The sequence below is a fragment of the Ictidomys tridecemlineatus genome, chromosome 4 (genome assembly GCF_052094955.1).
Source record: "Ictidomys tridecemlineatus isolate mIctTri1 chromosome 4, mIctTri1.hap1, whole genome shotgun sequence".
In the NCBI taxonomy this organism is placed as follows: domain Eukaryota; kingdom Metazoa; phylum Chordata; class Mammalia; order Rodentia; family Sciuridae; genus Ictidomys; species Ictidomys tridecemlineatus.
The window spans coordinates 10,691,425-10,705,808 of record NC_135480.1 but is presented as its reverse complement, the minus strand read 5'-3'; the positions used below and the strand labels follow the sequence as shown (position 1 = coordinate 10,705,808).

The window sequence follows — 14,384 nt, the reverse complement described above, 5'->3', positions numbered from 1 at the left end:
GAGGTTGAGAGAGAGAGAGAGAGAGGAAATGTCTTGTTCAGAAGGAGCAATGGAAAGAGGTGGGTACATACATGCAGAGGGGATTGAAGAGGAGTCTTCTTGTGCACCTGCTCCCCCGCGGTCAAAGCCCGATACTTTGCATCCCAGGTACCCTGGTCTGTCCTCCCAATGTCAGAACACACCTGGGCCTCTGAACCAAGACAAAGGACAAAGACATAAACATAGAGAAGCACAGAGCCAAACTGTGACTCATTTGCAGAGGCACCTTACTGCCCATATGGAAGGCAGGGCAGAGTTCCCGAGGGTTGTTGTCTTGGGCTCTATCCCAGTTGGAATGGAGGCAGGCGTTGGGATTGACACTGATGGATGGTATCAACCCTCAACAGGAAGGAGGGCTGCAAGCCAGGCTTTGTGACCTGCCACATGCTTCTGTGGGCAGGACCTGTGTGATTGACTAGGTATAAATAGCCCCGGACGCCACAGGCTGCACAGGCTCCTGGGGTGAATACAAATCTCTCATCCTTTGTCAAAGCTCAAAGCAAAGAAAGCACCATGAGACTGTCTGTGTGTGTCCTGCTGGTCACTCTGGCCCTTTGCTGCAAACAAGGTGAGTCTCCATGGTGGTCAGGCCAGCACCAGCCCCTGGTGAGCACCTGTCTCTGAACACTAGATAAAGCTATTGGAGTAGGTGGGGTAAGGAGGAGATCTGAACCACAGCAATGTGCAGAGTTCTTCTGTTTGTGAATTGACTGTTCTAAACTAAGGGGTCCTTTCATTAACTCCTCAACACCTAGAAACTTCTAGAGAAAGTTACTCCAGGCAAATGTTAGGAATTAGAGGCAGACACTCCCTCTTTCCCTGCGATCTGTACTTGGAACACTGCAGAATATCATGAGAGATCTGAGTGGGAATTTAGGCTCTGTCACTGACCAGCCTTCGACCCCGGGCCAGTGCCCACCCTCTCCAAAATGTAGGTGTGTTTATAGAAACCAACTTGAATAGCTAGGAAGATGGGCTGAGATGCTCCACGTCCAGAGTGCCCCTAGAGGGCCAACTCTGTGATCATTAGGTTTGTCCTCAGAGGCGTTTAGGTGCCACTTGAGCCCACAGCTTAGCCCCTGAATGCAGATGCATGAAATGTCCCTGCTAGACAGAGGTGTGGAGGAATCCCAGTCCAAGAAGAAAGAGCCACTGCTCTCTCAACCTCTGAATAATAAGCCTAAAAATGGGCTCTGGGATCAAACAGTGCTTAACGTGACCAGGAGCACCTCTAGCTTTCTCGGAGTCCTTCCGCAGTGTGGCGGCACTGGAGCGTCACTCAGCTATGGTTCCTGGGATGCAGAGGCACCTGCAGCCATTCTGCCAGTGGCACTTCCCATCGCCTCCTCCCCGGAGTGCCGAGGCAGGCTCTCTCCATCCTTCTCTTGTCTCTCACCTGCTGATCCTCCTCTTGTTTCTTTGCCTTGTCTCAGATCCTACCCTCGCCAAATGCTCCCCCTATTGTGCTGTCTGATAGGGGGTCACAAGAAGCCTGGCAGAGCACCTCCTGAGTACAAGGTGGTTGCAAAAATCCTTGGGGGTATGTGGAACTCAGACCAGAAAAACAGGTTCCTCCAGACTTCCAAGAGTCCCCCACACCCTCTGCATTCTGGACATCACTGCAGAACTGGGGACAATCACTAGTTTTTTGCTTTTTAAGATCAAATGGATGATCTCTCTTATGATTTCAGCTTTTTAGCATTAATCGTGCCCAATAGCATAATTAAATTCATCCAACACAATCTCCAAATATCACCTTTCACATTTTAATAATTTCATTTATTTTATTTTAAAAAATTTTTTAATATTTATTTTTTAATATTCATTTTTTAGTTTTTGGCGGAAACAACATCTTTGTTTGTGGTGCTGAGGATCGAACTCAGGCCGCACGCATGCCAGGCGAGCGTGCTACCGCTTGAGCCACATCCCCAGCCCCACATTTTAACAATTTTAATTACTCTTCTCCAGTTTTCTGATCTTTGATAAGATTCTGACTTCCCCATGCACCTCAAATTGTATGATTCAAAAACTCTCCTTGTGCAATATCCAAGGGTCATAATGTGACACTTGACTGGTCAACGACATTTAATCATTTCATCCAGGAAGGGTATTTCAGCAAAGCAGAGACACTATGTTGACTGGGTATGCCTTAAGAAAAACCTATAAAATTGAGTGGACAGGCAGCTGGGTGTCTAGTCTTGGCCCTGCTATTGCTCTGTGATCTTGGGGAAATCATTTTGGAAGTCTTAACACAGTCGTCAACACATTTATGGGATGGAAACTCCAAACCCCAGGGATCACGTCTTGATGAACATCAGGGAGTCCTGGGAAAAGTCCTGATTGCGCTTTCATAAATATTTTTTTTTTCTTTTGTGCCCCAGCCAATGGACTGGCATGTCCCACCATGGTTACTGAACTTTTAGAGTTCTTGGATTTCTCACCAGCTTCGTACTGGCTCTCGCTCCAGAAGTTCAAAGCACCTTCCGAAAATGTGGATGCAAAGTTAGAGGTGAAGGAATGCACCGACCAGATGTCCGCTTTGGACAGAAACCAAATTAAAGCAGTACTGGTAAGGTCATTCTTTTATGCCTAGAGGCTTTTAATCCTCACGCTACCAGGAATGATTCCCTCAGTGGAGGAGACACTGTAGTTGGGGGGTACACGCGTCTTGCCCGTCTTTTTGTTGAGAAAGTTTCCTGGGCCACAGGAAAGATGCCAGCAGATCACTTGCTGAATGACGATCCCCTGCACCCAGCACTGTGGGAACTTCCCTCTTTCCTGGATACCTGTCACAAAGGGTCACAAAGAATGACTCTCCTGTGACCACTGTGCCCAGTAGAGGCTCATGACTTTCCCCTTGCACATGGTGTCCTGAGGAGAAAGACAATCTAAGACCATCTGGTTCCCAGGCAGGAAGTTTCAGGGTCAAGTCTCGGTGCTTCCTTGGCTGGGAACACTCTGAGGGAGAGTTCTAGTCACCCCATGGGTCACAGTCACATGGACTGACCTATGGAGAGTTTGGGTATCTACAGGAGCGGGGGAGAAAGCTAGAAGTGACCACTGTCAGAGCTCTGTGTAGGGAAGGTGGGTTTCTTTGTCCGCTTGGCCAGATCTCCTGGGGCGCCTGGCGTCACCTGACAGCAGTGTGGACCTGCGTGCCCACCCAGCCCTTTCCTGGGTCTCAGTGATGGGACCCAAGTTGGAGGGAAAGGAGAATCCCACCCTTCCCCTCCACCTTCCACAGCGACTTGAGCCACACTCTTGGGTCACCTCCGTGTGGATTTGTCTGGCTCTGAGAGGTTCTCGACTACTGTGCACAGGTGGTTGAAAGTCCCCACAACTGTGGGCCTCGTGCTCCCCAACCCTCTCTCTCTGGTTGCCTTCTGCCCTTGAAAAGTGTTTTGGCTGGCAACCCCCGTGTTCCCCTTGGTGTGCTAACATGTCACCTCAGGAGCGGTACAGACCATCTCACCTTTCCCTTTTCCTCTCTTTGGTTCAATTGCAGACAGAAATTCTCCTCAGGAAGTGTACTCTGTGAAGCATAAAATATACTCCTGGTTCCTCTGTCTTTCAAGGATACCCTGATCTTCGCTGTAAAATGTAGAGGTTTCAACGTCTTGCTTCAATAAATCACCAGCTCTGCACTTCTCTACTTGTCTTTTTATTATTCTTCAGCCTTGGGTCTTGTGTGAGAGGGTCTTAATAAAGAACTTGTGTGTTACTTTTGGTAATAACCCATCCACATGCAATCCCTGTGGCCAATGTCTGCCTGAGCATCAGGCATCACTAAAGAAGATGTTTGTTCTGGAAACATCCTGTATCACCGTGCACGTTGCCTATTCCTTTGGCCATGAGTTAAATGACGGGTCAGAAAGAATGACTCTCCTGTGACCACTGTGATCAGTAGAGGCTCATGACTTTCACCTGTCACATGTCATCAACCTCGGAGGAGTCTCTTGTCCTCAAATGCCGCCACCCCCAATCCATCATAAAACCTGTGATGAGGATGCAATGCCAGATTCGTGGGACCCCAGTAGACCTCCAGGAGCCAAATCTGATGCAATCACACAAGAGTCTTTATCGCAAAGCTCGAGCCTGGACTCACAACCGTTCCCCACGCAGCAGTCCCAGGGAGTGAGTCCTGGTCCTTTGTTATAGGTTTTGGGGGGGATACTCTATGCGTCACAACATCACACAACAAATCATTCCATACCACGGGAAAATCAAACAACAACTCTTCACATTGATGAGCACACTCACTGGCGGGAACAAGTTGGGTAGGGGTGATTGGTTAGTACAAGAGGGGGTTCCTTTGAATTGATTGGTTTAAGCCACGAGGGGTGTACGAGCTGAACTACGTGGTTTCCCATCACGTTATCAACCACCATAAACTACTGGGGGGTCATCTGGCATCCCAGGTATTTTCCCTGTCTCATGCTGATTGGTGGTTGCTAGGGGGTTGCTATGGGTCCTCACCTAGCCTGACTGAGTCAGGGACCCCTGGCACCACAGATCTCTCCTGTTATTCACAGACAAACAACTCAGCAGGGAGGGTATGTGCTTAGGAGTGCTCTGTGGGTTTTTCCAAGGACACGGGTCACGCCCCCTTCCTTAGGACAGGCCTTAAGGTAGAAGCTGGTTTCTCAAAAATGGAGTCACATTAGTTTCTCAAGGACAACATTTGGAAGCAAAACTCCAGTGTTTCATGAGCTTCACAATGGTAAACCCTCAATGGCTCCCCGTTTTCAGGACATAGAGCTCAATTTTTAACATTCAGAAATCATATGATTTCTGGCTTTTCCCCCCTTTCTTTTTTTTAAATTTTTTTAGATATAGATTGACACAACACAATGCCTTTATTTGTATGTGGTGCCGAGGATCGAACCGAACTAGGGTCCGCCCATGCTAGGCGAGCCTCTACCGCTGAGCCACAATCCCAGCCCCCCACCTTTCTTTCTCTCCCTCTTTTCTAGCTAATCGACATGATGTCCTACTGAGTTAGGGACTAGGAAAAAAGAGGAAAGAGGAAAAAGAGAAGAGAAAGGTCTTCAATGACTCTTCCTGCTCTTCACTGACCCAGGTCCCCTGGGTCTGTGGGTGCCTCAGCCTCATGGGACCCTTTAGAGAATGCTTCAGAAACCTCACCTGAGATGTTGAAGTCTTTCTGTGGTTCGCCATTTATCAAAGAAAAACAAAGAGCATTAGGGAAAGCAAAATCTGATAGCTGGCCACAATATTAACAGAGGTGGAAGAAAATTAAAATAGAGCAACTGATAAAGTTTATCTGCAGTGACAAATGGGAGGGGAAAAAAACACATAAGTGAACAGAGATATGAGAGAAGGTGAGCCCTTCATGTAAGTGGACCTAAATGGGAAACTCTGGAGGGAGCTCAGAAGACTAGAGTGCTGGGAAAAATAAAATAAAAGGCAGGCTCCTGAGGTTTCAGAGGAGGAGAAGGACTCTATGGGCGTCGGACTAGAATCCATTCATGTTGTTCTCTAGCTAAGTGGCTTCCTGCACTTTGCCTGTGTCTTGAGACTTTCTGTGGGGGCTGAATTTAAAGGCGACGGACTTTTAATCTGGCAGGAAAAAAATTCTAGGGAGCACGTATGCAGGCAGTGGCATGGGTACGTTTGCAGCCTTTAGTCAAGTTTATTGTGATCATCAAGAGAAGAAAGCAGAGCAGAAAGATAAAGGAAAAAAACTGGCAGTTGGCCAGAAAACTGTGAGTAAAACTGGATGTGAGAAATGTGTGGTCCTTGAAGACGTCGGGCCACTAAAGAAATGCTAAAGACTTCACCCAGAGACAAGAGGACAGATACTTCAAGGGCATCTCAGGAATTGGCAGGTCACACCCATCTCAGGCTCCAGGGTTTAAAAAAATGAAACTTCTTTCCAGAAGAGGCCAGGGGTCACCTACTTGTGAAGCCAGGTTTAAAGTTGGGTAGTCAGTGCAGTTAGGTAAATCAGGTCTAATATGGAGTAAGATCCAAAATGGAGGCCACGTGGAGAATGAATTCCGGGAAACGCAGGACAATTCATGGAATGTTAATGTCCCCAAGGCCCAGAGCCCATCCCAAAGAAGTGTAAATGAAACAGCTCCCAGCAAACTTGAAGATGCTGACTCCAAAGTCCTTCCTGCCCAGGTAACTTCTTTGGCCCACCTGTGTCCCACCCTTTGGGCCTTCCCACCTACATCCCATCACCGAAAGAACTATAAAAAGGGGAACACATTCGCCCTTCAATGGATTCTACCTCTTGGGTCCCCTTCTTCCTCCGGGAGAAGTCTTTTCTGCTGTCCTTTAATAAAGCCTCTACTTTCCACTCTGACCTTGCCTCGGCGTGCTTCTCTGGTGTTATTCTTCAACGTCGGGGAAGCAAGGACAACAGCGGTAACACTGGCACAGGGGGTCCTAGGAAGTGGCGTCACAGGCTCATCCATCCAGCCACTCAGAGGCTGCTGCAGCCAGGGTCCCCGTGGGCTAGGCTGCTGCAGCCAGGGTCCCCGTGGGCTTGGCTGCTGCCTGAGAGGTGGCAGACGTTGGAGGCAGCACATGGGGCTGGTTCTGCAGGAGAGCAGGTGGGGAGCTAGGTGCTCATGGAGGCTTCCAGCAAGATTCCAAAGGGAGGCCTGGAGGCTGGTAAAGCGCAGCAGGATCGGAGTCCTCGTGGGGCTGCCCATAGGGTGATGCCTGGAGGTGTGAGCAGGAAGCCAGAGCCGCAGTGGAGACCCCAAGATGAAGAGCTGCCAGCGCCTCGGAGCCTAGCTGAGGAGAGCTGCAGGAACCGAGCGGGGACGAGCCGAGAGCTGGCCTCGTGGGCTGAGCAGGAAGGTCAGGCTCAGAGCCACAGCAGCCCCTTGGAAAGAACAGCCTGTGCCATGGGCCTGGGGCTCTGCATGGAGGGCAGGAGTTGCTGGTCTTGCTGGATTCCAGCTCTTCTTTGTAAGCCTGGCTTCTCCTTGTGGGATGGAGACGTTCACCACGTGCCTTTATATACAGGGCATATGTAACTGCTTTTGACTTTTTACAGAGAATCATGCTGAGTTTGTCTTGAGTCTCGGAGGAGACTTGGACTTGGACTTTTGGACATTGCTGGAAGGGTCAATACCGTGGGGACTCTTGGAAACAGACTGCATGTGTTTTTCATCATGAGATGGGCATGAGCTTTTGGGTCCAGGGGCAGAATGCTAGTGTTGGATGTGGGGTGTCTCCTCAAAGCTCGTGTGTGAGAAAATACAAGAGGATTTAGAGGTGCAATAATGGCGTATGAGAACCTTCATCTAATCAGTGCATCAGACCCCTGAGAGGGATCACCGGGGGGGAAACTGTAGGCAGGCAGCATGTGGCTGAAGAAGCTGGATCTGGGGGGGGAGGATCATGCCTTTGAAGGGAAGACTGTAATCACCCCCTGATATAATCAGCTTTCTTTCTTTCTTTCTTTCTTTCTTTCTTTCTTTCTTTCTTTCTTTATTTATTTATTTATTTATTTATTTATTTTTTGCTGCTGTATAAAAAGACTTGACCAGAAAAATTTTAACTTAAGAAAAGTTTATTTGACGGCTCACAGTGTCAGAGGTGTCAGTCCATAGGTGGTCGAACTCCTGGTGCCAGTTTCTGATCTAGGCAGTGTTTACATTGCTGCATCCAGAAGAGCTGACAAGTAGAATTAGAGGAGAAAAAGAAAGGCCGAAGGTTCTCTCCGACATGTGGCTGCTGATCCACGGTGTGTGTGTGTTTGGGGGGACGACTTTGGATTGAATAGAGGGGAGGGGAGGGAGGGGAGGGGCACGGGTGCTGAGGGCCATTACCAAGTAGGAATGACGCATCGAAATTTCCTTGCCAAGCGTACCCCATGCTGCTTAGAGGACATTTGATGGGACATTGCATGCATGCTTTAATGAGGTGACCTTGCTCAAGGACCTAGGCAGATCCGGGTTTAGAGCTGATCAGGTTTGAGGAAGTAACCGGCTCCTTGAGTTTAAGGCGTTGCCAGTTTAAGATAATGGGTTTTAGGGAAGTTGGAAGTTGAAGATTATTGCTGGGATTAGGGTGTTCCTGTTGCTTGTTCCCGTTGAGTTCTCGTGAGATTAAAATGGGATTTGGAGAGAGCCTCGGGAGTAGGTGAATTGTGCGGGAGACGGCAGAACGCGTTTGCCCCTGGACCTGTGTGGAGGCGGTGTGAGAGCTGGAATAAAGAATTGCTGTTTGAACCTACAAAGCTGTGAGTGCCTCGTGATTCTGGTGCCAAGCCGAGACATTGGCCTTGGCACACGGGGGTAGGAATGATAGTAGAATAAATTGGACATTAGTACCCTGTGCATATGTGACTACACGACCCGTGTGACTCTACGTCACGTACAACCAGAAGAATGAGGAGTTGGACTCTATCGATGATGTGCCGGAAGGCATTCCTTCGTCGTGTATGGCTAATTAGAACACATAAAACATTTTAGAAAAACGAACTTAAAGTTCATATAACTTTCAAAAAAAAAAAAAAGAACTTTTGGAACAGGAGTTTGTGCAAGTTCACTAGTCACTGAGAAAGACGGCTCTCCAAAAAGCTACTTCCATTCGCGTGGCAAGAGCTTGCAAATATCAAGTCTTCTCCAGGGTCCATATTCAGGTCTTCTAGAAGCCTGAAAGCAGGTCAGAGCAGCCCTCCCTTCCCCCATAGCTTACTTCTCTGTATGGACACCAGCTCACTGTGGAGAGAATCCGTGAGTGATTTACGGCAGCTGGCGTGTCACAACAGGTGACCTGTAAACATTTGTCAATAAACAGGAGCCCTTGAAAGGTGGCAGATGTCTCTCGTTTCTGAACTTCACTTAGAAGCCCGGAGCCACAGTCCCTTTTGGAGTGAGGGAGTGTTAGAGCAGTCACACAGGTGTTCCGAACTTGTGCGTCCCCTAATTTTCCCCGTAAACACGGGTTTGCCACTGAGTCTTTTCTGGGCTGAGTTACTGCAGTTTGACTTGTTAGACAGTGTTCACAGGGCAATGTCCCAGTGAAGACCCAGTGAGCACAAGCTTCTGAGCGTGGGGCCCCACCTGATGTGGCGTATTTTTTCAGATAAGGGCGTCTCTGGCTCAGCCGGTGACAGGGAGGGTGCGTAAGGACTGGGTACCAGGTGAACTTCCATCAAGTCATGGGTCTGAATAGAGTGTCCCACTTCTTGTCCATGTCCTTTGCTGAGGGCCATTGCCAAGTAGGAATGACGCATCGAATTTTCCTTGCCAGCGTACCCCATGCTGCTTAGAGGACATTCGATGGGACATTGCATGTATGCTTTAGTAAGGTGACCTTGCTCAAAGATCAGGGCAGATCCAGGTTTAGAGCTGATCAGGTTTGAGGAAGTTTCCCGCTCCTGGAGTTTAAGGCGTTCCCGGTTTAAGACAATAGGGGTTTTAGGGAAGTTGGAGGTTGAAGATTATTGCTGCTGGGAGTAGGGCGTACCTGCTGCTTGTTCCCGTTGAGTTCTCTTGAGATTCAAATGGAATTTGGAAAAAGCCTCGTGGAGTAGGTAAATTGGGCGGGCAGATTTGAGATTGCCGCTGAACCTGTGTGGAGGCGGTGTGAGTAAGGGAATAAAGAATTGCTGTTTGAATCTACAAGTGTGTGGTGGCTCGTGATTCCGTGCCAAGCCGAGACCTTGGCAGTCCTTGGCTTGACTTTGGGTAAAAGGACTCGGGCCTTGTGCAACCAGCTGAAAGTACACACTGGAGACCTCGTGTTTCTGCTCTCTGTCATTTCTTAATCCAGCGTTTCCCTTGGATCTTAAGCCTCAGCTGAATGATAAACAAAGCAGGGCCCTAAGTAATCCGGAGAGCAAGTAAAGCATTCATGGGCCATTTAGAACGGGATCATCTCTCTGGCACTTTGATTGATTTGTTTATTTTAAAACCCAAGGCGATTTTGTTCCCTTTGTTCCTGTCTTGCTTACCTTGTCCTTAATTGACCTTGGTTGGCCTTTCCCTCGCAGGACGCCACCTAACCTTTCTCCTGACCCCTAGTGCTCTCTCTCCTTGACCAGGCAACGACCCCCTGCCCTCAGGCCTGCATTCAAGGGGGCCTGCAGGGCTGTGTCACAGAGCGGGGGGCCTTCTGAGCCCCTGAGGCAGTGTGAGGGGCACCCTTCAAACCCCAATTCTGTGACCAAGTCAGAAAGAGACCCACAGGTCACTCAGAGGCATAGGCAGAGCTTATTGAAGGGAAGGGAAAAGGGAAAGGGACGTTCTCAAGGGAGAGGGAGTGTCCTCTCAGAGAAGACAGGGACGGTGCGCCTGTCCTTCACCCCAATGTTATTGGGAATCCCAGAGAAGTTTCCAGAGGTTCTTAGCCAGGTCCACCTCTGGACTTTTGACTGACAGCAAGATGACATCCGACGTTCAGGTACCACTGCCACGGCAGCTCCAGGTCACCGTGGCCCTTGCCGACCAGCTCTAACTGGAATCGTCACCACACATTCTTACAGATTTCTTGTGAGGAGGAATCATCCTCATCGCCCCGAGTTTCAGGATCTGGTCGCCAAAGCCCCCTGAGTTCCTCCCATCAACATTTCCGCTGCAGATAGCAGGTGTTTTTCTGAGAAATGTCAACCCGGGCCAGCCGGGCTGCAGGCTCATGTCTCCTTGGAAAAGAAAGCACTGGGGGTCGTCGGGGTGGGGGTCTGCCCAGTGGGCCTATTTTATAGACTTTTCCTCTTTTTGTTTGTTTTTATTATTTATTTATTGGCTTATTACTTTTGGAACCGGAGATGGAATCCGGGGACAATGACCCACGGAACTACAGCCCCAGCCATTTGTTAATTGGTTCGTTTGTTTGTTTTATTTTGAGGCAGGGTCTCACTAATTTTCCTAGGGCTTCGTTAAATCTCCGAGTTTGGCTTTGAACTTGAGATTCTTCTGTCTCAGCCTTCCAAGCCACTGGGATTAACAGTGTGGGCCACCTCACCCAGCTTGCTTTTTGTTGTTGTTGTTGTTGTTAAACTTCTTCATTTGTTCTTTTTAGATCTGCATGACAGTAGAGTGTATTGGGGCATATTATACACACGTGGAGTATAACTTAATCTAATTAGGATCCCATTCTTGCAGTTGTACATGATGTGGAGATTCACTGGTCTGTATTCACATATAAACATAGGAAATTTACATCTGATTCATTCCACTGTCTTTCCTATTCCCATCCCCAGCCCTTCCCTTCATTCCCCCTTTTCTAACCCAATGAACTTCTGTTATTCCCTCCTCTCCCCTTATTGTGGGTCAGCATCCACGTATCAGAACAATTTGGCCTTTGATTTTTGGGGATTACCTTATTTCACTTAGTGCGATCGTCTCCAGTCCCATTCATTTACTGGCAAATGCCGTAATTCCATTCTTCTTTATGCCTAAGTAATATTCCACTGTGTATATATACCACATTTTGTTTATCCATTCATCTGTTGAAGGGCACCTAGGTAGGTTCCATAGCTTAGCTATTTTGAATTGAGTTGCATACACAGTGATGTGGCTATGTCACTAGAGTATACTGATTTTAAGTCCTTTGGGTGTATACCTAGGAGTGCGATAACTGGGTCAAATGGTGGTTCCATTCCAAGTTTTCAGAGGAATCTCCATAGTGCTTTCCAGAGCAATTGCACCAATTTGCAGTCCCACCAGCAATATATGAGTGCACCTTTTCCTCCACATCCTCACAGACACTTATAGTTACTTGTATTCTTGATAACTGTCATTCTGACTGGAGTGAGATGGAATCTCAGTGTAGTTTTAATTTGCATTTCTCTAATTGCTAGAGATGTTGAACATTTTTCGTATATTTGTTGACCGTTCATATTTTCTCTTCTGTGAAGTGCCTGTTCAGTTCTGTAGCCCATTTATTAATTGGGTTATTTATTTTTTTTGGTGTTAATTTTTTTTTTTTTAGTTCTTTGTATATCCTGGAGGCTAGTGCTCTGAGGAAAAGATTTTCTCCCATTCTGCAGGCTCTTTCTTCACATTCTTCCTTGTTTCATTTGCTGTGAAGAAGCTTTTCAGTTTGATACCATTCAATTTATTGATTCTTAATTTTACTTCTTGTGCTTTACGAGTCTTTTTGAGGAAGACTGTTCCTAAGCTGATGTGATAGAGAGTTGGACCTACATTTTCTTCTATTAGGCACAGGGTCTCTGGTCTCATGCCTAAGTTCTTAATCCACGTTGAGTTTTGTGCAGGGGGAGAGATACGAGGTTCAGTTTCACTCTGCTACATATGGATTTCCAGTTTTCCCAGCACCATGTCTTGAAGAGGCTATCCTTTCTCCCATGTATGTTGGTGCCGATGTCTAGTATGAGATGACTGTATTTGTGTGGGTTTGTCTCTGTGTCCTCTATTCTGTTCCATTGGTCTTTGTGCCAATACCATGCTGTTTCTGTTACTATAGCTCTGTAGTATAAGCTGAGGATGGCTTTGGCTATTCTGGGCCTCTTACTTTTCCAAAAGAAATCCATTACTGCTTTTTTTTTATTTCTATGAAGAAGGTCATTGGGGTTTTAATAGGAATTGCATTAAATCTGAATAGCACTTTTGGTAATATGGTCACTTCAATTATATTAATTCTGCCTCTCCAAGAACATGGGAGATCTTTCCACCTTCTAAAGTCTTCATTTTTTTTTTTCTTCTTGAGTGTTCTGTGGTTTTCACTGTAGGCAGATGATATGGTCAGTTATTGCCCACAGGAAAAACAGTAAGGATTTACAATTTCAAGTGGTGAACAGGGAAAGAAAAGAAGCCATGTAGGAGGTGATGATTGTGATGAAGGAGAGAAAATAGAAATAAAATATAAAGGAAGAGTGAAAGAGTGATCATTAGAGATTGGCTGTTAGTTTAGGAAAAGAGAGAGAAAGAATCAAAGGAAACCTGTGAGAAAAAAAATGTAAAAAATAAAAAATTGAAGTAAAAGAAGAAGAAAAACTGAAATAGACAAATAGCTTAGTCCTCAAAATACTGATCCATGAGAAACAACTGCCTTTAAAGATGTTAGAAAAGAGAAATAAGTAAATATGTATAGGTGTCCATTAACCATTGAGATCACAATTGAGCAGAGACAAGAAAAAAGAGGGATCTCGATGTAAATGTAAGGGAAGGATTCTGTGGGAGTTCAAGAGATCTTTTTTTTTTTTTTTTTTAAAGAGAGAGTGAGAGAGGAGAGAGAGAGAGAGAGAGAGGATTTTTAATGTTTATTTTTTAGTTCTCGGCGGACACAACATCTTTGTTGGTATGTGGTGCTGAGGATCGAACCCGGGCCGCACGCATGCCAGGCGAGCGCGCTACCGCTTGAGCCACATCCCCAGCCCTCAAGAGATCTTCAGCTTCCCCTCTCGGCTGTGTCAGGTGGTTGCTGGAGTGTGAAGGGAGACCCCTGGAGGCAGGGCTCAGGCTTGGTTGCCAGGAATCAGTTCCCCCAGCTGCCAGCTACCAGGCCACAGCTGAAAAATGGGTCCTTCCTCTGTTCTCCCTGGCAGCCGGGAGAGACGCAGTTTCTTTCCAGCACGAGGACATTGTGCAGGACACCTTTTCCGGTTAGTTGGGCAGTATCTTTAGTGGCTGATTTCTCCATACACAGATGCACCTCTGGCCTCCTAAAAATGTGGATTCCTTTGATTGACGTATTCCTTTCCTATGTTCACGCAGGAGGGATCGCAGCAGCAGGTGCCACCACCAGCAGCAGTGGTGCTGGGGATCTCTTCTTCATCTCCTTGTATCCACCCTCCTGAGTCCTCCATCTGCTTTGAATGTCCAGAAATAATTCCCAGTAAAGTCCCCTCTTCTTACCTTGCTAAGAAGCTGCATGTTGATTTCTTGGTTTCAATCAGGAAAGCAACCTCCTCTAATCCATTGTTTTTTTAAAAAATATTTTTTTTAGTTGTCCGTGGACCTTTATTTTATAGACTTATTTATATGTGGTGCTGAGAATCAAACCCAGTGCCTCGCACATGCCAGACAAATGCTCTACCACTGAGCCACAACCCCAGCCCTCTAATCCACTATTTTGAATCCAATTTTGAATTACTCTCTTAACCTGTGTTCCCACCATCCTCATCTGTCAGTCCCCTAACAACTGGATGAATAGAAGGATGACAATTTCATCTATTAGTGATCATTTACTCACGATTATCTTATTCTACAGCATATGATAGATGCTTTACCTACAGCATCTATTATTCCTACAAACACTCAGCAATAAAGTATTATTTACCCTGTTTAATCAAAAAGAGAAAAGGAAGCTCAGAGGGACCAGCAATGTAACTGAGAGAAGATACATCACGACTCCTGGTTGCCTCCAGCATCCAAATCCACATTTGTGTGAGA

General features: G+C 46.9%; 1 protein-coding gene across 1 annotated transcript; it reads left to right on the top strand.

Annotated features, from left to right (window-relative positions):
- The first annotated feature begins 476 nt into the window (after positions 1-476).
- LOC101957736 (secretoglobin family 1D member 2) lies at positions 477-3,638 on the top strand. Its single transcript, XM_013361287.4, has 3 exons — positions 477-607; positions 2,421-2,608; positions 3,545-3,638. Exons 1-3 carry the CDS (start codon positions 553-555, stop codon positions 3,575-3,577), a joined length of 276 nt encoding a protein of 91 aa, XP_013216741.1. The 5' UTR covers positions 477-552; the 3' UTR covers positions 3,578-3,638.
- The last annotated feature ends 10,746 nt before the right edge of the window (positions 3,639-14,384 follow it).